Raw genomic sequence first — 24,260 nt, 5'->3', positions numbered from 1 at the left:
ATTTAAGCAATTCTCCTGTCTCAGCCTCTCAAGTAGCTGGGACTACAGGCGAGTGCCACCATGCCCAGTTATTTTGTATTTTTAGTAGAGACGAGGTTTCACCATGTTGGCCAGGATGGTCTTCATCTCTTGACCTTGTGATCCACCCGCTTTCGCCTCCCAAAGTGCTGGGATTACAGGCATGAGCCACAGCACCTGGCCTATCCACTCTGTTAACAGCCAGATTCTGAGGCAGAGATTTCCTGGTAAGATTTTCCTTGGAGAAGTACTGAAGTTCAGACCACAAGTGCTGTCTTAGAAACTAACTTTTCGGTTTGCAAGCAGAGGCTGACTGCTCTAAGTTTGCAGATTGGTCAGAGATGGTGTTGGCAGTACCTTCTATTATTTAGCACATTTTAAAACTCTAGATAAATAAAACTCTAAGAGCAGATTTATTATCAGCCACAGATTGCTTCTAATAAAGAGCTCTGATTTTTAACAATTTAAAAAAAATCTTCAGGTGTTTTGGGAACTGAGTGATTCGGTCTCTGGTTGAGTATTCTGTTTGTATAAGCTGGGCAGAGGAAATGCCATCATTTTAGTGCTGGGATAAGATTCCACATCTACTTGGATGTAAGGTCAGCCAGAGGTGGGCTGTGTGGACCTTCAGGGGAGGGGACAATGGGAAGTTCTTTCTCTGCTTCTGGAAGACCCAAGAACACTCCTTCAGAAGTCTTTTCTTTGTTTCTGTCATACTTGCTGCCTAGCCCACCTGGCTTCTAAGCTCTAGTGTGTTGCCCCTGCCATGGTCTTCTGAGATGAGGTTAAAGGGCCTACCAGTAGTCAGGTGCTGCTTCTGGCACCAGCTGACAGGCCCTCTGTGAAGATGGAAGGTCCACCTGTCAATGCAGTTGTAGTCAATCAGGCATTTTAGGGGTTTGCCCTGACAGGCAGTTGGCATCCACCTGTACCTCTCTTGTTGCCCTCTTTGGAGGTTAATGAAGCTTATGTTTTAGTAATATTATAACTTACCACTTTCACTCTTCAATCATGTGCCACTACATTACATAGGGCCCTTGGTGCATATACACTATTCCCACAGAACTCTTAAGACAAAGGTGGAATCATCACCTGGGAAGATCCCTTCTTGGTGGTATTATTCTGTTTGCGTTTTAGAGACAGGGGTCTTACAACATTGCCCAGGCTTGTCTCAAACTCCTGGCCTCAAGTGATACTGCTGCCTCGGCCTCCTTAGTAGCTGAGATTACAGGTGCAAGCCACAGCACCCAGCTTAGTGGTTTTGTTTTGTCTTTTTTTGAGACAGGGTCTCACTATCCAGGCTAGAGTGCAGTGGTGTGATCACAGCTCACTACAGCCATGACCTCCTGGGCTCAAGCAATCCTCCCACCTCAGCCTTCCTAGTAGCTAGGACCACAGGTGTGCACACCACACACAGCTAATTAAATTTTTTTTTTTTTTTTTTTTTTTTGGTAGAGACAGGGTTTCCTTATGTTTCCCAGGTTGGTCTTGAACTCCTGGGCTCAAGTGATCTTCCCATCTCAGCCTCCTAAAATGCTGGGATTACAAGCATGAACCACCGTGCCTAGCCCTTGGTGATATTTTTAATGAGAAAATTTTCCTTATTGATTGGACTTTGTCTATCACATTTTTCCCAAGGGTTATTTTTTAAATCTCCTCCTAATTTACTAGGTGGATCATCTAAAATACATGCCACTTCCCTGATTAATACAATGTGAGTTCTGGGACTCTTGGGCCAATGTTCTACACAAGGTTCTAGAGGCACAGCTATTTCACCACTGATCATTATTAAATTCTTTATCAATTTTGTGGAGCAGTCTGATAAGAAAAACATAAGAGGGCTTGCAGTTTTTATTGACCTGTCCATAATCTTTGACTCAGAGGACTGAAATCAGTTATAGCCCAAGATACGCAAGCTCAGTATTGATTCCCCATCCCCACTCCCACCCTCAGCCACAAAAGCTTATAACCTGCACTTAATACCACTGTGTTTCAAAGTCAAGAGTAACAGTCCACATTAAGGTTTAGATACAGTGTTTACTCCAATTACAAGGAATACAGAGGCCTTTCTTTAGGATTTCTCTGTTTCATCAGTGCAAGAACCAGAGGGCATTAATAAATAGATCATTGATCTTAGCCATTATTATCACAAAGAAGGACCAGTTGCTCTAAATCCAAAACCAACTTTCTAATTTATATATATTTTAAAATGTATGCATATACTTTTCTCAGTATAAAAAGCTAGATACTCTATAAGGGACTTACTGAGATTTGTTTATGCACAAAATAGACATTTGGTTATAAGAAATTAAAATTTTTTTCAGGCTAAAATCACTGAGGCTATACTCAGTGTATTGTCTTGTTAGAGCAAACACTAAATTATTTCTTAAGGAGAATCTGAGCACAAGCAGACGGTCCTTTCTTAGGCCACCTCCAAGCTGAGGTGCGGTGGCCTTCTGTCCACCATATGTCCTTGCTATGTACCTCAGTTTTAATAAGAAGTTGTCAATCCCTTCCTAGCTTTCTGGCTTATTAAAACATATGGCTCTGCATTTAATTGGCAACATGGATGCTCTGTGTGCCAGGAATTTATCAGGATGCGTAATCTTTTTTTTTTTTTTTTTTTTTAGCAACCCTATTAACTGAAGGATGTTTAATCTTGTAACTCACTGCTGCTCCTTAACTACTGAACTTTGGGAAATGAGCAATATTTGCAGAGAATTATGTGCAGGACAGCAATGCACTCATTTGTTTTAGGTCAGTAGGTTTCAAACTTTTTAAACCATAGAATCCTTGTTCAAACCTTGTCTTTCTTAGAAGCCCAGGGACAGGACAATGGGATGTTGGGAAGCTGCTCCTCAGAGGACATCTTGGAAACACTGCTAGGTCCTTTAACCCATCCGTAGACATCAGGGCAGAGACCCACAGAATGGCACACCCAGACTGGATCATGGGGCCTCTGAACTGTGCCTTGACCGAGTACCATTCTATCTCACTCTAGCAAATGTTACAAGAAACAGTCCTAGGAACTAACTGAGGTATTCACCATAAGGATGTTGTTAAAGATGTCATTTCCCCCTCTGATTTCACAACATCTCCGGGAGAATCCCAAGGAGAACATTTTTCCTATTCTTTTTTTTTTTTTTTTTTCTGAGACAGAGTCTTGCTCTGTTGCCCAGGCTGGAGTGCAATGGCGCAATTTCTGCTCACTGCAACCTCTGCCTCCCAGGTTCAAGCAATTCTCCTGCCTCAGCCTCCTGAGTAGCTGGGACTACAGGTGCATGCCACCATACCCAGCTAATTTATGTATTTTTAGTAGAGACAGGGTTTCGCCATATTGGCTAGGACAGTCTCAGACTCCTGACCTTGTGATCCACCTGCCTCAGCCTCCCAAAATGCTGGGATTACAGGCATGAGCCACCATGCCCAGACACACTTTTTCTTTTCTTTGAGGCAGAAATCTTTAAAGTTCTCTGAACTAATGGCTTCTTTTCTCTCATAGATGCAATGGCTTATCCTTTCCCTTCTTGGCTACTAGGAAATCTAAGAGGCAGCCCTGCAGACGACCTCCACCCAGGCCACGGGATTTCACAACAGGCACTTCATGAACCAGCTTCTCACTCAGCTCCACTCTGTTTTACAAAATATAGCCCCTCTGCCTTCACCCTTATACTGTGAAGTATTTTTTTTGTATGTTTTTCTATTGTGTAGTTTAAAGCCACCCTCAATACTTACTTTATTTTTGAAACAGGGTCTCCCTCTGTCACCCAGGCTGGAGTGCAGTGGCACGATCATAGCTCACTGCAGCCTCCACCTCCTGGACCCAAGTGATCCTCCCACCTCAGCCTCCTGAGTAGCTGGGACCACAGGCTCATGCCACCATGCCTAACTAATTTTGGTATTTTTTGTAGAGACAGGGTTTTGCCATGTTGCCCAGGATGGTCTCAAACTTTTGCACTCAAGCAATCCTTTTGCCTCAGCCTCCCAAAGTGCTGGGATTACAGGTGTGAGCCACCACACCTGGCCTTGGCAGTTTCCTTAGTAATGACTCTCATGTATTCTAGGTTCATTTTCTGGAGTAATATAGAAAAAAACTCACTCCTTGTCTTTTAAGAATGCTGAAGATGGTTACTATGTTCACCTCGATAGTTTTATGCCCAGCCCATACATGCTTAGTTCCCTGACCTGGTCCACTTGGATCTAGATCCAAATCATGCTGGTCCCCTTCCTTTCCACATGACTTGGGTTTATAGATGTTCTTATTAAGGCATTTGCTAATCCACTCATGTTTTAAAAGTGGGGCAAGGTGTGGTGGCTCATGCCTGTATTACCTGTAAGGTGATATATCACTGGTGCCAGAGTCAAAGCTGTGGCAACCAAAAGCCATAGAAGCCAAGCTTGGAGCTGCAGAGAGAAGCAGAGGCAAGAGACAGTGCAGAGAGAAAGGAACTGCCTGATGATGTTCTATTCCAGTGACAGCCAGATCTGATCTGCTTCCCTCAATTCTTCCTGCTGTGACATACCTCACCTCGGAACAATGACAACCTCTTTACTAAAGCTGACTTGCATAAGTTTCTGTTCCTTGCATCCCAGAAATTTCCGATTAAGGTCAAAGAGAATCGCCAGATGGAATATCAAGCTGCAGTAGGTGAGTGGCTCCCAGAGCTCCTATCATCACATGAGAGCCTGCTCTGAGTGAACTTCCTGGTATCATCTACAGTCTTGGTTCCATTAAGATTCCCAAACTTCGGCTTAGAAGTTGACACAATGCAGCCATCCTCACGAAACTTTTCCTACAGAAAGAAAACTAAAAATTTAAACACAGCCACTACAAATTCAGAGTTACTATTCAGAGAAAAAGTCAGGGGCCCCTGCAACTCTCCATGGGTATACAATCTCCAGAATGAATATTAACAAGTCAGTATTGATCGGCGCACATACAAATATAGGTTCCCAGGGTGCTGGGCCAAGGTGTTTTTGCATTTGAATCAGTGACCTAGGTAATGGAATTGAAAATATGTTTAATTCAGGCTGGGCACCACAGTTCATGCCTGTAATCCCAGCACTTTGAGAGGCTGAGGCAGGAGGATCGCTTGAGCCCGGGAGTTCAAGACCAACCTGGGCAACAGAGCTAGACTCTCCTTCTACAAACAAATAACATTTAATTTTTTTAAAAAACAATTCTTGGTGGTTCTGGGGGGGAAATGAAAAAAAGGAGTATGTGTATTTGGCTTATTGATGATATCACACAGCGAAGGGCATCTAAGCATGTCTTTGTTGGGGATCTCAGTTTTCTAGAGCATGTCAGCCCTCCCTCACTAGTTCATGGCTGTTAGAATATATGGCTTTGCTCTGATGTAGCAACACATGTTTATTCAATTTTAAAATCTGATAACTTTCTTAAATTTTTGAAATATTTATTTACTGATACATAGGAAGTTCCTAAAGTTCCAAATAGATATAGTCATTATGTGGAGGGTAAAGCCAGTCTGAGATCGCTGAGGTGAAGCCTTCCCCAAACCAATTTCACTACACTGGGGACAGAGGATGGCAGAGGAGGTGGCTTCTAGCCTCAAAAGATTGGCTGGCTCCACAGACACTGTCAGGGTGCTCCCCTCCCTCTGCCAGTCCTCACCTTGGATATAAAGCCCCTCACACTGGCCACATTGGACAGTCCAATTCAGTTGTTTTTGTTTTTTCTTGAGATGGACTCTCACTCTGCTGCCCAGGCTGGAGCGCAGTGGCATGATCTCGGCTCACTGCAACCTCCAACTCCCAGGTTCAAGCAATTTTCATGCCTTGGCTTCCTGAGTACCTGGGATTACAGGCATGCACTACTATGCCTGGCTAATTTTGTATTTTTAGTAGAGATGGAGTCCCGCTATTTTGGCCAGGTTGGTCTCAAACTCCTGGCCTCAAGTGAGCCGACTACCTTGGCCTCCTGAAGTGCTGGAATTACAGGCATGAGCCACTGGGCGCAGCCCTAATTCAGTTTTGAGTCAACCCCCATCTTCTTTCCAGTACAGAGCTCTTTCTTGCCCTCTGTCTCAATTATGCCACCTAACTTGTCTTCTGCTTATTCTGGGGTCTCTCTCCTGCCAACTCACCAAGCACAACCCCTACAGCCAAACTCTACCCACATAATTCAAATCTAACCCTCTCCATTTTTTTTATTTTTTTGAGATGGAGTCTTGCACTGTTGCCCAGGCTGAAGTGCAGTGGTGTGATCTCAGCTCACTGCAACCTCTGCTTCCCGGGTTCAAGCGATTCTCTTGCCTCAACTTCCTGAGTAGCTGGGATCACAGGCACATGCCACCACACTTGGCTAATTTTTGTATTTTTAGTAGACAGGGTTTCGCCGTACTGGCCAGGCTGACCTCAAGTGATCCACCCACCTTGGCCACCCAAAGTGCTGGGATTACAGGTGTGAGCCACTGTGCCCTGCTGACTGTCTTTTAATCTGGCCATCCCACACCTAATGCCTCTGCTGTTGAAGACCTACTGTTATCTATCTCAGTACCATTTTTCACTTTATACTGCCCCCGCAACTCAACCCACCCAACTGTGCTCATAGTTCACCCTCTCTTTAACCACTGTTTTGCAGTAAGTTAGTGACAAAGAACCAACACACAACAGCAAGGAGTGGACAGAATTCGCTTCTGTCTTTTGTGCCTCTGGTGCTTACACTGCTAGTTAACTAAAGTTTCTCTGCATCTTCCACCAGGGGGTACCACTCCATAACTTTTGAAACCAGAAGTCTGCTGAATGCAGTTCTTAATGAAAAATGAAGTCCAGGCACACTGAATTTTTTTAAAACTTTTCTGAGCACATGCTGTAATTTTATGAAGCAATTTAATTTGATTCTTTTTAAATAAAAGCTGCCCCGTGGGCAGAGTAATAGGCAACAATCTTGAGCAGTATAAACCTATATAAGGGAATGCCAATTAAAGACCCAGGCTCTGTTACAGTAAGATAAATAGTCATGAATTAAATGAAATAAATGCAAAAACTGAGAACAGCCAGACAAGTGAAATTATTTTTGTTTTAGCAAGAGAAATGAGCATGCTAAACAAAAGCAAAAGCTTTTGTGAAAACAAAAATACAAGCAACCCAGCTGTTCCTGGGACTCTGTGTAAATGGAACAGAATTTGCTTATCTTTGGGGTGTTAAGAGAAGATTTGCAACAATCAACACTGGTTCACGGTTAACATTTTTTTGGAGTATTTTTTAGGAGGAATATGCCAAGGCCTTATAGTGTAGTGTGGTTGAAGATGCAGGATGCTGGAATGAGGCTGACCTTTGAATTGCTCATCTCCCCATTACAACTATGAGAACTTGGGCAGCCTCCATTGCACTGGCTTCAATCATAGTTTTGCATCAGTTCATTGAGTATGATAATTGTACCGAATGCCCCCATTTGTGTATGAATTAGACAGGACAATGTATATAATGTGCTTACATGGTGGCTGAAAGCACTGGCTCGCAGACGGCACTCAATAAATGTTAGCTATTAATCAATGAGTCATTGTAAGGAAGAGAAAACTAGGAACAGAAATCTTTGCTTAAAAAACACACACTATCAATCATTTTGGTAAACACATTCATACAGATAAGCAATCATGAGAACAGAGAAGTTAAGCAATTTGACCAAGGTCACGTAGTTATATCCTAATGAACTTTTAGGGTAGAATCTGAACTTCCTTAAGTTCAGGCCAGCATTCTTTCCCCTATCCTATACTATTCTCCTAGTATCTGAGAGTTTATCGGCAATAGACTAAATATATTCTGTGGTTAGCTTTTGGTTTTGTTGGCAAAGTATATACATTGTTGTGACCGTGTAAATATGACTCTAGCAGAATGTATTTTTAAAGAGTTTGACCTTTAGTTTTCTTTCCTACTTTTAGAAATTTATCCTAAGGAAAAAGATCTGAAAGGAAAGGTTGGGGGAAGAGGAGACACGAAGTTTTTAAAACGGGTTATATGCAAAAAAGACGGCCATTATCATATTCTTTGGAATACTGAAAAACTGGATATAACCTATATGTCCAACAATAGTTAAATATGATAGACCTATGAATAATGGCACCATTAAGGAACATGGAAAATATTTATTTCATTCTTCATCTCATTCCAAAAGGAGGTAATTTGACAACTTGAATAATTGTGTATATATCTTAATTATAACCGATTAAAAATTAAATATTTACATGGATAAAATCTAGACGATAAAATGAAAAAAACAAAAAGGATTTTTTTTTTTTTTTTTTTTTGAGATGAAGTCTTGCTCTGTTGCCCACGCTGGAGTGCAGTGGCGCAATCTTGGCTCACCACAACCTCTGCCTCCAGGGTTCAAGCGATTCTCCTGCCTCCGCCTCCCGAGAAGCTGGGACTGCAGGCGCACGCCACCATTCCCGGCTAATTTTTTTGTATTTTTAGTAGAGACAGGGTTTCACTATGTTGGCCTGGCTGGTCTCAAACTCTTGACCTCGTGATCCGCCCACCTCGCCCTCCCAAAGTGCTGGGATTATAGGCATGAGCCACCACGCTTCGCCAAAATGAAGTGATTTTAGCAGTATTTGGACTAGAAATGACTTTTTTCTTTTCTTGAGTTCTCTGAATAATATTGATACAAAAAAGAATTGTTTAGAATGAACTTGTTTCTTATTTTACTAAAGAGTTTACATGATCCAATTGTCCTTTAATACATCATAACCTGTGTAATAAAATGAGAGACATGAGATCTGAACCTTCTTTACATAGTAAACTCTGAGGAACACAACAATGTATATCAGTCTTCTGCCTCTCGGAACTTACGAGCTGGTAGGGGAAATATAGTGCATATATAGACCTTGGTACAGCTTCACCTCCAAGATCTTTAACACCCCATCTCATACAAGCACTTTATCTTTCCAGCTTTCATGGCACCTGCCAATTAACATCATTAGGACTGCCAATCTACTGGTACCTTCTTTTTCTTTTGATCCACAGGCTTGGTTTCATTTTCTTCACCATTCAGATTAACTACCAAGGCCCATCACTTTAGCCACCCCTCCACAAGGACTGAAGTATCTTGAATTTTTATCTTTCTAATTCATCTGCCCTGAAAACCACCATATGCTGGTCACATTGAGTCATTTCTTTCTCCCATCCTGAGGTGCGGGAGCCTAATGTCCAGTTGCATTCTGCAGAGGGCATTTTTATCACCCTGCCCTCTCATTTCAGAGGTAGGATAACCCTGCATCTGTTCTCTGAAACCAGTGGCTCTGACGAGTGGATCAGCGTCTCCAGCCTGCTTCTGCCTTTGCACCATCAGTGAGCTTGCCACCCCTCTCTTCAACATCATCTGCACTATTTTCTTTTTCCCTCAGAATAAACACTTCTCTGCTATCTATAAAAGAAGACTTTCCTTTAGAATACATGTTTTTCTAGATAGTTACCACTTACCTTTCTCTTCTCCTTTCCTTTCCACACATTTCTAAAAACAGTCTTTCTCCTTTAGAACCTTATTCTCTCTCTCTTTTTTTTTTTTTTTTTTTTTTTTAGACAGGGTCTTGTTTGTTGTCAGGGCTGAAGTACAGTGGTGTAATCATAACTCACTGCAGCCTTGACATCCCTGGTTAAAGCTATCCTTCCACCTCAGCCTCTTGAATAGCTGGGACCTCAGGCACATGCCACCACACCCAGCTTTTTTTTGAACTTCTCTTTTTTGTAGAGAGAAGTTCTGCTTATATAGCCCAGGCTGGTGTCAAACTGCTGGGCTCAAGTAATCCTCCTGCCTCGGCCTCCCAAAGTGCCTTTACTCTCTTTTGACGTTGAAAATCTGTTACCTTAATTAGTGGAATGAATAAACTAGTACCTTTAGGTAATCCAAAGAGAGGAGAAAAGGAGGAAAGGCTCTGAGCTCAAGAATGGGGCTCGCACTTTTAGGGGTGTGGTGATCTACTAGAAAAAGACTTAAGATCTACCAGATAGGCTTGGCATGATGCTTATAATCCCAACAATTTGGGAGGCTGAGGCAGAAGGATCTCTTGAGCTCAAGAGTTTGAGACAAGCCTGGACAACAGAGGGAGATGCCTCTCTCTCCAAACAAACAAACAAATCTGCTAAAGTTGTGAAAACTGAATTCCTTCCTCGAGACTAGTGTTGTGGACTAGTGATTCAGTGATACAGGGGTGGGTGGAACTCAACCATAATGATACAAAGAACTGTTTATTCTTTTATTGAAAAAAAGGGTCAATGAAGACTGGATCACACTATGGGCATTTGTTGAGAATTTTGGAACTTCCTCTCTTGGGTATAAGAAGAGAGGGAATTAAATTCAAATAATCACTTGAATTTGCCTCAGTCTTCTCTAATACCTAGTTTCCAACTTGCATTCATTCAACAAAATGGAATCAATGTTCCATTATTTAAAACAGTATTACTTTTTAATTTTAGTGTGGCTTATAAAGTGCAATTTGATACTTAATTACATGCTATGATTAACGACTATTATTGGCTATTTTGATTGTTTCTTACTCCTAATATGTCCCCTATCAGACTGCAAATGCCCTGAGGTCAAGGATCCTTTTTTGTCTAATTAGCATAGGGCTGAACACTTGGGAGATGCAAACAAAATTCCTGTTGTTCAATTTAATAAGCATTTACTTTCCAAGTTTCAATGGGTTTTGAATGACTTCTGAATACCATATATTATACTAGATGTAGTGTAATAGAGAAAACATTTGTATTACATGCATTTTACAAGCTGGAAGAGAAGCAAGAACACAATACCTAGAGAAGATTTAGTAAGAAATCAGAATGTCCCAGTACTCCCTTGTATATGTTATACCAACCTAGATTCAAAAAAAAAAAAAAAGGCCAGAATCCCAGGCAACGTAGGGAGCCAATTTGAGTTCTTTTTATAATAAATCCTATAAACCCTTGTAGTTCACCTCCTTAGGCCAGACACTCCAGATGTCTTTGTGGATAGCAGCTAGGTCTTCTGGGACCTTGGATTGGACCTTTCTCTAGTCAGGCAAATATTCTGAAAAGAAAAAGAAATCACATGTAGTCCAGCACATTTTTCTCCTTTCTTGGTTTCTCCACCAGCTAGAGAGTTATTTAAAGGCTCTGAACCTCTCCAGTCTTTGATTCTTTTTAAGGATCATTTTATTTTTAGAGAACTTTCCACATTTCCTAGTTATACAGCCAGACTGGGTGATCTGGCCAGAAAATCATTTTCCCTTTAAAAAAAAAAGCTAAAATTTGAACGCAGGCGTTGAATTCGAAACAGATCTAGCATAGTGTAATTCCCTGGACACTCCAACTTGAGACTGAAAGTTGAGCGAAAGAAGTTTCTGAAGCTAACCTAAAAGACAAAATGGTCTAGAGTCACCTTTTCCCCGCAAATAAAGCAGGATAACAAATCTTCAAGCTTCCAGGACCACGGTGCAAGCCCTCAGCAGAAATTTCTGCTGGAGGCTGGAGCGCCTTTTGATTTCGGGAGACTGGCCCAGGAACTCTAGTCACTTGGAAGGCGGAAAGGAAGGTGATACTTGAGCCAGGTACGAGCCACTCAGAGGCAGCCCGGGACCGCCACTCACCTCGGAGAGGAGGAGCTGGAGTCCGATGACCCGGACGGAGAGGAAAGGCGAGCCTGAGTCTACCAGATAAGGTAAAAAAAACACCCACAAGCTCACCTCGGAAAGGGCGGGCGAGGTGCGGCTCCAGGTGACCCGCAGGGGCGGAGCGCACCTGGGCCGAGGCGGAACTGAGGGGTGTGGGCACTGCCCGTGGAACCTGGAACTAAACTCACCTGTGCGGGAGGCAGAGGCGGGGCTCGGGCAAAAACCCACCTGAGCCGGCGGGAAACCCGATCCGCGAGCAGTCCCCTAGCTAGCTTGCCGCGGAGGGGGAGGCGCCCCGTGGCGGGGCCCCCCTCGGTGAGCACGCGCGTCGGTCCCCGCGCGGCCGCCATGACCTGGAGCGCCACGGCCCGGGGCGCCCATCAGCCCGACAACACCGCCTTCACGCAGCAGCGCCTCCCCGCCTGGCAGCCGCTGCTGTCGGCCAGCATCGCGCTGCCGCTCTTCTTCTGCGCGGGCCTGGCCTTCATCGGCCTGGGCCTGGGCCTCTACTACTCCTCCAACGGCATCAAGGAGCTGGAGTACGACTACACCGGAGACCAAGGCACCGGCAACTGCTCGGTGTGCGCCGCGGCCGGCGAGGGCCTCGCGCCGCCGCCCTCCTGCTCGTGCGCCTGGTACTTCTCGCTGCCCGAGCTTTTCCAGGGCCCCGTCTACCTCTACTACGAGCTAACCAACTTCTACCAGAACAACCGGCGCTACGGCGTGTCCCGCGACGACGAGCAGCTGAGCGGGATGCCCAGCGCGCTGCTCCACCCGGCCAACGAGTGCGCCCCCTACCAGCGCAGCGCGGCCGGCCTGCCCATCGCGCCCTGCGGCGCCATCGCCAACAGCCTCTTCAACGACTCCTTCTCGCTGTGGCACCAGCGCCAGTCCGGCGGGCCCTACGTCGAGGTGCCGCTCGACCGCTCCGGCATCGCCTGGTGGACTGACTACCACGTCAAGTTCCGCAACCCGCCGCTGGTCAACGGCAGCCTGGCGCTGGCCTTCCGAGGCACGGCGCCTCCGCCCAACTGGCGCCGGCCGGTCTACGAGCTCAGCCCCGACCCCAACAACACCGGCTTCATCAACCAGGACTTCGTGGTGTGGATGCGCACGGCGGCGCTGCCCACGTTCCGCAAACTGTACGCGCGCATCCGCCAGGGCAACTACTCGGCCGGGCTGCCGCGGGGCGCCTACCGCGTCAACATCACCTACAACTACCCGGTGCGCGCGTTCGGCGGCCACAAGCTCCTCATCTTCAGCAGCATCTCGTGGATGGGCGGCAAGAACCCCTTCCTGGGCATCGCGTACCTGGTCGTCGGCTCCCTCTGCATCCTCATCGGCTTTGTCATGCTGGTCGTCTACATTCGCTACCAGGACCAGGACGACGACGACGACGACAACGAGGAGTGATTCCAGCTTTCCAGGGACCTTTCCTGCTTCTTGCCAAAACTCTTGCGAGCTTCTTTTGGCATCTCCCCCTCGCCCCTCACCCGATTCCATCCTCACCTCACTTTTCCTCCCTTTGTGCATGAGGGAACCAGAGAAGGGAATTACCCCCTTGCCCTTGTGGGGCTTGCTAGACTGTCTTGCTGTGGGGAGGGATGTTGACTACAGAGTGAAACATCCTTGCAAATTCTCACCACCTCCTTCACGACACCGAGTTGCCATGTTAGGTTCTTCAATCTGAGGGTGGAAGGGATCCCTATGGAGACTCCTGTTCAACCCCTATTAGAGAAAGAGATTGAGAGACCTAGCAATGTGAAGTAACTAAGATCAGGCAACTGGCAAATGACTCCTGACTCTTGAGTCTAGAGCTTTTGTCACTACAGCACAGTGGTGTTCTTTTCTTTGCGGGGAGAGTGGGTTGGAATGGAGAGTGAGGCCCACACATTAACTGAAGAGACATGGAGGCGTGAGGGAGAACATGCTTGTTAAATATGCAGCTAGATTAGGAGACACCAACTAGAGATTCAGACACAGTAAGGCTGGGGTGAAACCCTCGAAGCTGTGTTTTAACAAACTCCTCTGGAGATTCCCATTTTCCCTCAAATTTGGGAATCATGACCCTGAACCAGGTTGGGCCTGAAGCAGTCACCTGAGTTCACTTTTTCAGATAGCAATTTGTTCCCAGGGGCAGTGACAACCATGATGTTCCAGGTTTGGTCTGGCATTCTGCCTTGAATGTAGGAAGCTCTTGATGACTTGAATGAATTTTTGAAAAATCACTATCTAGGGAAAACTAGTTGGCATACAAATTTGTAAGTCAGAGTTTATGTTATTCATTTGATATTTCAGTATAAAAGCCAGGTACTGTGCAGAAACTCGAAAATGTGAGGCCAGTTTGTACAGTTCAGAGGAAATGCTTTAACATAGAATCAGATAGCTGGAAGAGATCTTCGAGGGAAAGTAATTTCCCTAAAGTCACATCTGTGTCTCCTAGCTCATTCTTCTTTGTCATTTAATTGTGTGTGTGTGTGTGTGTGTGTGTGTGTGTGATTAGAAAGGGCTTCATTCAAATCTTTTTCCTTGGATCTGGAAAAAAAATTTATGTTTTCAAATGAAATCTGTTGATTTCTAGTAATCATATTTCAATCAAGGCAAAGGCATGTATAGTCTTGTATGTAAACTAGAATCTTAAGATTATTTGAATCTTTGAGATGACATTAAAACTCAACTAAAAGCATTCAACTGATTTTGTTGATTAACATCAGTCAATATGTTTAAAGTTATTCTAAGGAGCAATAGCTTTATTTAAAAAAAAAAAACAACCTTGTGTGGCAAAAGAACTTTAAAAAAAAGCCCTTTGTGATATCATCTTACCAGTTTATTTGCTAAAAGCAAACAGTTATTTGGTATTTGTCAGAATTCTTCAGTGCCTGCTATTACAGCTATTTTCCAGTTACTACTCATTTGATTATACTTATTCACTTAAGGCAGTGCAAGATCTTGAAGTATTTTTTTTTTAGCAGTTAAGTAATATTGAATTGTATTGAATAGTTTACATAGTTTATTCTAGTTCTTTGAAAATTCTGAACAATGGACAGTGTGCATGTCACTGACATCTGCCTTAAAATTTCTGGGACAGTCCTGATTTAAGAGATTCTATCCCATTATTTACAGATACCAAAAAATACTTTGTTAATTCCATGTACTGGCTTCCAAACTCCTCAACACGACATAATTTTATTATTAAATTTTGTATGGTCATTTTATGCTATGAAAATATGATAATTATATGTACATAGAGAAATTTTTATTTGTTACAAATGTTCGAGCGGCTTACTAGCCCAGCCCTCCTCTATTTTGGGTAACAGAATTTACTACATTTTTTTACTATGTAGTTGAGAGAAACATGTATTTTGTTATTTTTAGAATGATCAATCTATTGCTATAAAATTTTAAATAAGACCATGAAAGTTAAGGTATTCTGATTCTGTTTAAATTAATGAATATAGCTCCAGGCTCTATTCTCTGGGTTTTTTTTAGAGAGAATAAAGGTTATGTTTGTTTTACCTTTGTTATCAAGTTTGCATATTCTTTTGAACTATGATCTTAAAGGCACAAACAGCACCAGCCACTTTGCTAATTTCTTAATAGTAGATTTATATTGCAGCAAGAAAACCATCTTTTATAATAACACTCAGTTAAAATGAACTCAATTCTTGTTAACTTCCTAAAACAGAATTTGAACTTATCAACTTCAACATGTATATAAACTAGTTACTCCTCAAATATGGTTTGCATTTAATAAATGTCAATTAAAATTTTTTGTAGTATCAAAAGTTATTAAAGAATGTGATGATAGTAGTCTTCTGCATTTTACTTTAATTATAAATTGCAGTTACTTACTGGGTATTCTGGACTTTAAAACAGTAGAAACTTTAAAACTGAAATGTGAAACATTTTCCTACAATGATCCCTGTGCTGTGGCATTTTGTCTGGTGTCTCAGCCTTCTTGTTGGCCTGAATTCCCATGGTGCCCAGTAAATGTTCCCTAGCTAGAGGTATCTTCTGCAAGTGAGATAGCAAAAAGTGAACCTCAACAACTGGACTGGAAATGAGCTTTGACCTAACTTCGTCAAATAAAAGCACAAACAAAAGAGAAAGTAAAGTAGTTGATGAGAGTTCCTAAAACAATGTCACTGTATTTCCTCAGATGGTTAAAAAAAAAATTAAAACAATAATATGACAAGAAAGATTTTCCAGGTATCTCCACAATCAAATCAACTAACCAATTTTGCTCACTATAAAATTATTATATACACGTGTGTGTGTGTGTGTGTGTGTGTGTGTGTATATATATATATAAAGATAGAGTCTCACTCTGTCACCCAGGCTGAAGTGCAGTGGTGTGACCTCAGCTCACTGCAACCTCCACCTCCCCAGTTTAAGAGATTCTCGTGTCTCAACCTCCAAAGTAGCTGGGATTACAAGTGTGCACCACCACACTCAGCTAAATTTTTTGTACTTTTAATAGAGATGGGGTTTCACCATGTTGGTCAGGCTGTTCTTGAACTTCTGACCTCAAATGATCCGCCCACCTTGGCCTCCCAAAGTGCTGGGATTACACGTGTGAGCCACCGCACCTGGCCTATGTAATTATTAAAAATCAGAAACAGACTAATAGTCTGGAATTTCCTTTAGAGCAAATATCACTTCATAATGTATAAATAACCACAACCCTTTCTACCTTACTTTAAGTCTGTTGCCCTCTTCCTATCATTGGAGATCTCAATAATCTTGCGTAACTCTCAAGAGTTGCTGGTAGAGCTGCAAGGTCATCAACTCATTCCCTATATGCCTTGGATATAAGAAGTCCAAGGGCATATAAGTAATCAAAAAGTAAATTCCCGGCTGGGGGCAGTGGCTCACGCCTGTAATCCCAGCACTTTTGGAGGCAAGGTAGATGGATCATTTGAGGTCAGGAGCAAGACCACCCTGGCCAACCTCTACTAAAAATACAAATAGCGGGGTGTGGTGGTGGGTGCCTGCAGTCCCAGCTACTCGGGAGGCTGAGGCAGGAGAATCGCTTGAATCCATGAGGCGGAGGTTGCAGTAAGCTAAGATCACACCACTGCACTCTAGCCTGAGTGACAGAGTGAGACTCTGTCTTTAAAAAAAAAAAAAAAAAGTAAATTCCCTCTTCTTTTATTTTTATTTCTTTGTGTTCCAGATTTTTTTTCTCTCTCTACCTAAAACAGAACTGGCTGATTTTAAATTGCAATTAAAAAAACAATTAACTTTAATTTTTTTCCCCAAGAGAATGTCTCTTAAGTCTCCTCCAACCAAAACAGAGTAGTTTTAAAAGAGTTGTTAAGAAGGTCTTCATGAACCTGAAGTACATTAAGGTCCCAAAGAGATTCTTACATAAGAGCAGCAGTTTGTCAGGAATCTGCAAACTTTTCTAAAAGTGTTGATGCTATGTACACAGGCATTCTCTATTATTTCCTTGGTTGTTAGTGAATACACTGACAAAACATATTCAGTAAAAATGCTTCCCCACTGCTTTGCTACCTTGCATTAAGATTGCTGTCATTAGTGGCACTCATGTCAATTAGGTTACCGGAGCATACCAGCATGCCTTTATTTAATGTAGTTTGCTATCCAAGTTCACATAGGACAGAGAAAAATCCTGTGGCAATGAAACCCAACATGAACTTTGGGGGTTGTTGGAAGACAGGAGGGAGAATAAAGGGAAAGATGAGGTCTGAAGCATGAGGCATTTTTCTGGAGGAGCAGGATACCTGGAAGGCAAGGGATTGGCAGCAAAGGAAACCCATGACTAGGGCAGGGCTCACCACCAGGGCCACTGATGAACAAGGCCTTTGAGAAATTTAGTAAGCGAATGGTGGCTCACCTCCTTTTGAACCCCTTGGCTTGTCTTTTTGATCAATTTGAGTGTGATTTATCTTTTTCCTTAGGAGCAAAAAGATATTATTTTGCTGTATTACTGTCAAGAACCTTAGCTAATAGCCTTGCCCTCTACATTGAGCTCTTAACTAAGTTCCCATCATAGTGGCTGGAACCTTACGTTACCGATGAAAACTGTAAATGATGTGTCATTAATAACGATACTTTGTTCTTCTAAAAGGCCTTTGTTCTGAAAGTCCAAGGTGCTTAACACTATGTGGTCTCATTAATCTTATCCATCAAGATGCATGAGGTTTTAGAAAGTCATCAAGACCAATGAGGTAGAAATATATTCCTTTCTATTTTGCTCAGTTTTGTACAGAACGCTATAAAATTAAGTAATGTTCTAAAATAAAAGAAAACATAACTTCTGGATGAGGCAATGACAATCATTGAAATGGACCATGAGTATTTTCAAAGGAAGACTTGATTAATTCTTGTTATGATTTTAATAAGTAAAAGACATTTCCGATTTTTGTTAAAGAATCCAAAATGGGAAAGGAAACGTTTCCTATTCATACTAAGTGACAACTTGTAAAACCACTTCTATTCTTTTCATTTTTTCCTACAGGTCTTGAAGATGAAGACTTATCTGTAATTTCAATGTAATTTGCAAACAATGCAATTGTGGTCTTAAGTTTTACTTGGAGGAGCCAATTAGCTCATATATTTACTTTCATGAACCTTTAAAACATTACTGAACATCACATATATAAATGGCATAATCTCTGTCTCCAACCCTGACTTCTCTCCAAACTCACATTTTCCAAAATCCTCTTCAGCACATCTGAATGCCCTCCTTATAGGTACCATAACTTCTGTGTGGGCCATGCTAACTTCACTGACTACTCCTCCAAACCTATCCTTCTAAGAACAGCATCAGATGCTGAAAATGACTCCTCTATCTCCTCAAGGACCCCTGAACTGCCTCCTTGATTTCTCCCTTTCTATTTCCATCAACCTAGTTGTCAGATCCTGTTACTTCTATATCCCAAATGCACTTTCAGTCAATTCTCTCTTTATCACCACCCTGTCCCAGGGCTTTGCTATTTCTCATCTGAAAGTTGGAGGAGCCTCCTAAATGGGCTCCAGTTTATTCTCCATATCACAGCCACAATGAGCTACACAAAACACAAGTCTCATCATGTTACCCCTCAATGCAAAATTACTCATGTCCACTCACAGCCTGCAGGAGAAAGTAAAGTCCTCAGCAGGACATACAAGCCTTCATGGTTGGCCTCATTCTAAGTCTTCATCCACTTTTCCTCTGACACCCCACCAAATTCCAGCCATATCGAATGATTTGAAGAGGCCCTAACCTTTGTGTCTTTACTCATGCTGGTCTTGTTCCTCCACATGACCACCAGAATCTGCTCATTCATTCTTCCTTAAGACTTGTCTCCATGTTTTCATCCTCTGTGAAGTTCCTTCCAAGTCTTCTTTGCCTCTTCCATGCCTTGTCCTTAGCCTACTCATCTCTTGGTACTTATTCCATTTCTTTCTTGGAGCATTTGCCATGTTGCCTAGAAGCTGATTATTCATTTATCTATCTCCATATTCAGGCTTCTAGTTTTATGAGAGCTGGGAATTTTTTTCTCATTGATCTTTCTTATTGCCAGTGCCAAGTCCCATAACCAGCACATGATGGATCCTCAAACATGTTTTGAATGACAGCTAGTAAACCAGTGACTCCATTACTTTATTATTACTGAACATTTTATTTCCTACAATATAGTTGAATGCATAGGAAATAATTCAGGAAATTATTAGATGCAGAGATGCATCTAATAACGTAAGATGTAGAGATGGCACTCTAAATGTTGAAAATCTTAGAGTGCTGAGAATGCACACGTATTCTTGACAGCATGGAAATGCTCAGTGTAGAGTTCCCATCTGGATAACTTAAATGTACAATCAGCTTTTCCTCCATAAACTAATTTGCAGAAATGAATAGCAGATGGGTTACACTAGTCCACTGATAGGATAGTTACTTTATGCTCAAAAGTAATCAATATCTTTCCTATTAAACTGCAGTATGTTAATGAATGTTTACATTTTGTGGTGCTTCTTTATGAAAGAGAATTTTTTACTTACTGTAATAGTCTATAATAAAATGTAATGAACATCGCTTTCCCCTGCCAGGTAATTACCCCAGAATCCATTTAAACAAAAGTAGTATTTGCAGAGAAATATCCACAAAGGAAGGAAAAAAATAAATGGAATAGTAGTTGTCCCATTTGCTGCCTGGTGTTTGGTTTGTAACATTTGGCACATCTTGATATCTACATAATAGTAGTTTTAAAGCTGTAAATAATATTTTACAGAGGTCACACCATAGTTATTTAAGTTCAGGGGTTTATTTCCCTGAGCACTAAGTAGCTATGAATGAATTATGTTTAGTCTGATCTGCCACAGAAGGGCCATAAACCTCCAAGTCACAGCAAACTGTGGAATATTACTTCAATACGTCAGGAAAAATGTACATGTAAAAGAATAATGCATGATAAGGGAAAGGTATTTTTTTTTTAAGTAATATATGTTACTGGGCAGGAGCTATAAAATTTTGTTATGTTAAACTTTCCTCTGATTCTGGAAAACAAGTTAAGACATGGCTTTGCATTGTCTGCCCTCAGCCAGTAAAGCAGGCTGTGGAACCAGATGAAGTACCCAGGAAAGGGAGTCCGACCCTGAGTAAGAAACAGTTTCTCCTCCCTGCACCTCCGATAGTTGAAAACAAAGAAAAGTTGCAAGATCACAAGAGATGAATTTACAAACTTTTGTTACTACCAGTATTCTTTTCCAGTGACTCCCAAGCAAGTGTTTTTGTAGATACTCCGAAGCAATGGTATCGACCATTTTTAACCTTAAGATGCAATTCACTTTGAACGTGAAATCTATGGGCTGGGCGCAGTGGCTCATGCCTATAATCCCAGCACTTTGAGAGGCCAAGGAGGGTGGATCACCTGAGGTCAGGAGATCAAGACCAGCCTGGCCAACATGGTGAAACCCCATCTTTATTAAAAATACAAAAATTATCCGGGCATGATGTCGCATGCCTGTAGTTCCAGCTACTCAGGAGGCTGAGGCAGGAGAATTGCTTGAACCCACGAAGTGGAGGTTGCAGTGAACTGAGACTGTGCCACTGCACTCTAGCCTGGTTAACAAAGACTCTGTCTCAAAAAAAAAAAAAAAAAAAAAAAAAAAGAAAGAAATCTACTTAACATCCTGTTGAGCACATACAGTGTACCAGATGTCACACTGAGTGATTTCCCTTGGTTTTCTCATGTCATCTTTAAACAACCCTAACATTATCCCCATTTTGCAAATTCAGAAACAGAGGTTTGGAGAGAGAAAGAAACTGGTCCAATGTTATGCAGCTGGTTGGGGACAGCCAGGATTCCAGCTGAGGGCAATGTGACTTCAGAAGCTCCCTGGCTATTCAAAGTCAGCGGTGACAACACAAATCGCTGCCATTTGTTGAGCACTCTCCAGGCAATGTTCTAAGTGCTTTGCCTATCACATCGTATTCCTCACCACAATCCTATGAAGTAGGTGCCAACATTAACTGCATTTCACAGATGAGGAAGCCAAGTTCAGAGAGGTTAAATAACTAGCCTAAGGCAGAACAGGTAGTAAGAAGAGCCAGAATTCAAACCAGGTTGGCCGACTGAGAGGTTCGCTAAAGGACTCAACTTCTCATCCTCTAATTTTCTTTCCGATTTCATGCAAATAATGATTAATTAGGAATGTTAAGACTAAATCTGTGAACAAGAATAGTCAAGACAGTCCTGAAAAAGAAAGTGAGTTGAAGGTGTGAGGAGGTGGAGGGGGATTTCACTTGACCTACCAGAAGTGAAGACTTACTGGAAAGTTTTAGTGACTTGGACAGGGTGATTTTAGTGTAGGGTAGACAAGTAGACCAACGGAACAGAATAGAGACAATTTAGGAGCGTGGTTACCCCTGGGAGAGAAGGGGTGAATGGCGGCAGGGAGGGCAAACAGGTGTATCAAAGTACTGGTAATACTGTGGGAGGTGGGTACACCAGTGTCCATCTTGCTATTATTCCTTAAGTTGTACATATACTGTATACACTTTTTAGCACTGATAAAATACTAACAGTCTGGGCAATTTACTCCATGCTGATGAAAAGGTTGGCAGGGGAGTCTAAAGTTACACCTTCACGACACCCTTACTTGCTGTGTTTTTGTTTTTTGAGACAGAGTCTTGCTCTGCCACCCAGGCTGGGATGCAGTGCTGCAATCACAGCTCACTGCAGCCTTCACCTCCTGGGCCCAAGTTATCCTCCCACCCCAGCCTCCTGAGTAGCATGAACTATAGGCACATGCCATCACACCCAGCTAATTTTTAAGTTTTTTGTAGAGACAGGGTCTTGCTATGTGGGCCCCACTAGCTTCCATCTCCTGGGCTTATGAAGTCCTTCCACCTCAATCACTCTATGTGCTGGAATCACAGGCGTGAGCCATCGCATCACGACACCTTTAGAGTCTACTTTTTTCTGTGTCGCGTCAGTGCTTCTATAGCCTCAAGTAACCCGCGAGGTTAGAATAATTCATTCCTAAGAATCTGCGACCTCATTAAGAAACTTGGATAATTTTTAAATTTGTTTTCTTTAAGTTGAAAAACAAAAATGTCATTAGGTGGACTACTGCCCAATGCACTTCATTTTAATGGGAAGTTCAGAAGAACACAGGCACCCTTGCAGGTAAGCCCCCTTGGAATTTCCGTGAGTCTAGACATTGTATCAAGGAAGCAAAGGCCAGTGCTGGCGTGGAGAGATGGCTTTTGTATTACAGGATACTCATAGCACCAAAGCTGTGACATCTCCTCATCGTCTTTCTTTTTTCTTTTTAAAAAATTTTTGTGGAGACAGGGGTCTCACTTTATTGGCCAAGCTGGTCTCGAACCCCTGCCCTCAAGTGATCCTCCCGCCTTGGCTTCCCAAAATGCTGCGATTACAGGTGTGAGCCACTGCAGCCAACCTCATTGTCTTCCATCAGAGCCGAAAGAGGGAGGCCATGCAATCTAAGTAAAAATTAACCTGAAGACAGAAATCTTGGGAAGGGAATAAGTAGCATTTTAGCCACATTTCCTCAAATTTACTACCAAAGGTAAACTCAGCAGCCAAGCAATGGGCTCAGTGCCAGCCCCTTGCATGTCATAAGAGGCTTGCATTTTTCCTGCGCTATAAACCCTGGGGCTGGGGAAGGAGTTTCTACAGAACTGAGAAAAGGATTCAACTCTGCCATCTGGCCCCCTGAAGTCACCTCACCGTGGCCTCGCTGCCGCTGCCAAGGCCTGTGGCCAGAGCCTGACGCCAGCGACACGGAACACAGCGTACGATTTCTCAGGTTGATGCCTATCCAATCCCGTTTCTAAAGATGTGCACTACCGCCCTCCGCTGGACATAGACAGAATCATCAGCATTTAATTACCTTTGGGCCTAATGCAAATACAGCAAAAAAAAAAAAAAAAATCTGCTCTTAGGTGATTGTGTATGTCCATGTGAAATAGAAAATTAAAGCTCCTCAGAAAACCAAATACCGCGTGTTCTCACTTATAAGTGAAAGCTAAAGGATGAGAACACATGGACACATAGAGGGGAACAACACACACTGGGGCCTACCAGAGGGTGGAGTGTGGGAGGAGAGAGAGGATCAGGAAAAATAACTAATGGATAGTAGGCTTAATACCTGGTGATGAAATAATCTGTACAACAAACCCCCATGATGCAAGTTTACCTATGTAATAAATCTGCACGTGTACCCCTGAACTTAAAAGTTAAATAAAAATAAATATATTAATTAAAGTTCCTGAGAGTGAACACAGTATGGATGTTTATAAATTTTATGATAATTCTGTGACTTTCTATACATTCCAATTAACCGATAAAAACATTTAATTTTTATTCAAATAACAATATTTTCTTCAACATAATTCTAGTGGTTACTATAAATTTCCTTTTTTTCTTTAAAAAACCTTTTTCATAAATGTGTTAGTTTTACAACTGTGTAATAAAGAAAAAATTCTTGGCTCTAATGTTGGAAAAGTACACGTCATTGACTTTGTCATAAGCATAGGCACAAAAAAAAACAGAAAAGACTACCACTTTTCTTCTTTTCACCAAATGGCTTTGCCAAATAGGAAGAATATGTCTTTTTATATTTGAAACTACATTTTTCTCTTTAAGTGGAAGAGTGATAAATATTGGCAGATGCCTTTCCCAGGAACTATATGAAATTGACTCACAGCTTAATGGACTGACAGATACACTCACAATAGTTACTTCTTTCTGAAGCAGAAAGCCTCCAGAGTCTTTCTAGAAGCAAAATTAAGTATGCCAAGTTAGGATCCTATGAATTGCTTATACTGAAACAGTCATTTAATCTAAGCCAAAAGCTTTAGGTAGGAATGATTTAAACTTTGCATACTTTTCTGAGGTTAATATTGAACCTAAGAAATGTAAATTTTTGTAAACTATTTTAAAATAAATAGGGTAAATGAATCTGGTACCATGCTTCAATACCAAAACAAATATTTCCTCTATTCTAAGCTGCATTTACCCCCACCAACATTTTAACATTTCTAAAATCAGGATGTATCTCAAAGTCTTGCCTTCTCACAATCCATAGCATTTTACAATTGCTGGCACTTAGACAGACTCACTGTCAGCCAGGCGATGGTCAGGATGTGGTTGTCAT

General features: G+C 42.2%; 1 protein-coding gene across 1 annotated transcript; it reads left to right on the top strand.

Moving 5' to 3' along the window:
* Nucleotides 1-11,975: 11,975 nt before the first annotated feature.
* On the top strand, nucleotides 11,976-15,437 carry TMEM30B (transmembrane protein 30B). Its single transcript, XM_012435637.2, has one exon. The coding sequence runs from the start codon at nucleotides 11,976-11,978 to the stop codon at nucleotides 13,038-13,040; it is 1,065 nt and encodes a 354-aa protein (XP_012291060.2). The 3' UTR covers nucleotides 13,041-15,437.
* The last annotated feature ends 8,823 nt before the right edge of the window (nucleotides 15,438-24,260 follow it).

This window comes from Aotus nancymaae, unplaced genomic scaffold, assembly GCF_030222135.1.
Source record: "Aotus nancymaae isolate 86718 unplaced genomic scaffold, 86718_ANA_hifiasm-v0.15.2.pri h1tg000011l, whole genome shotgun sequence".
Classification (NCBI taxonomy): Eukaryota; Metazoa; Chordata; class Mammalia; order Primates; family Aotidae; genus Aotus; species Aotus nancymaae.
The sequence above is the reverse complement of the archived record's forward strand: the minus strand, read 5'-3'. Positions and strand labels throughout refer to the sequence as shown.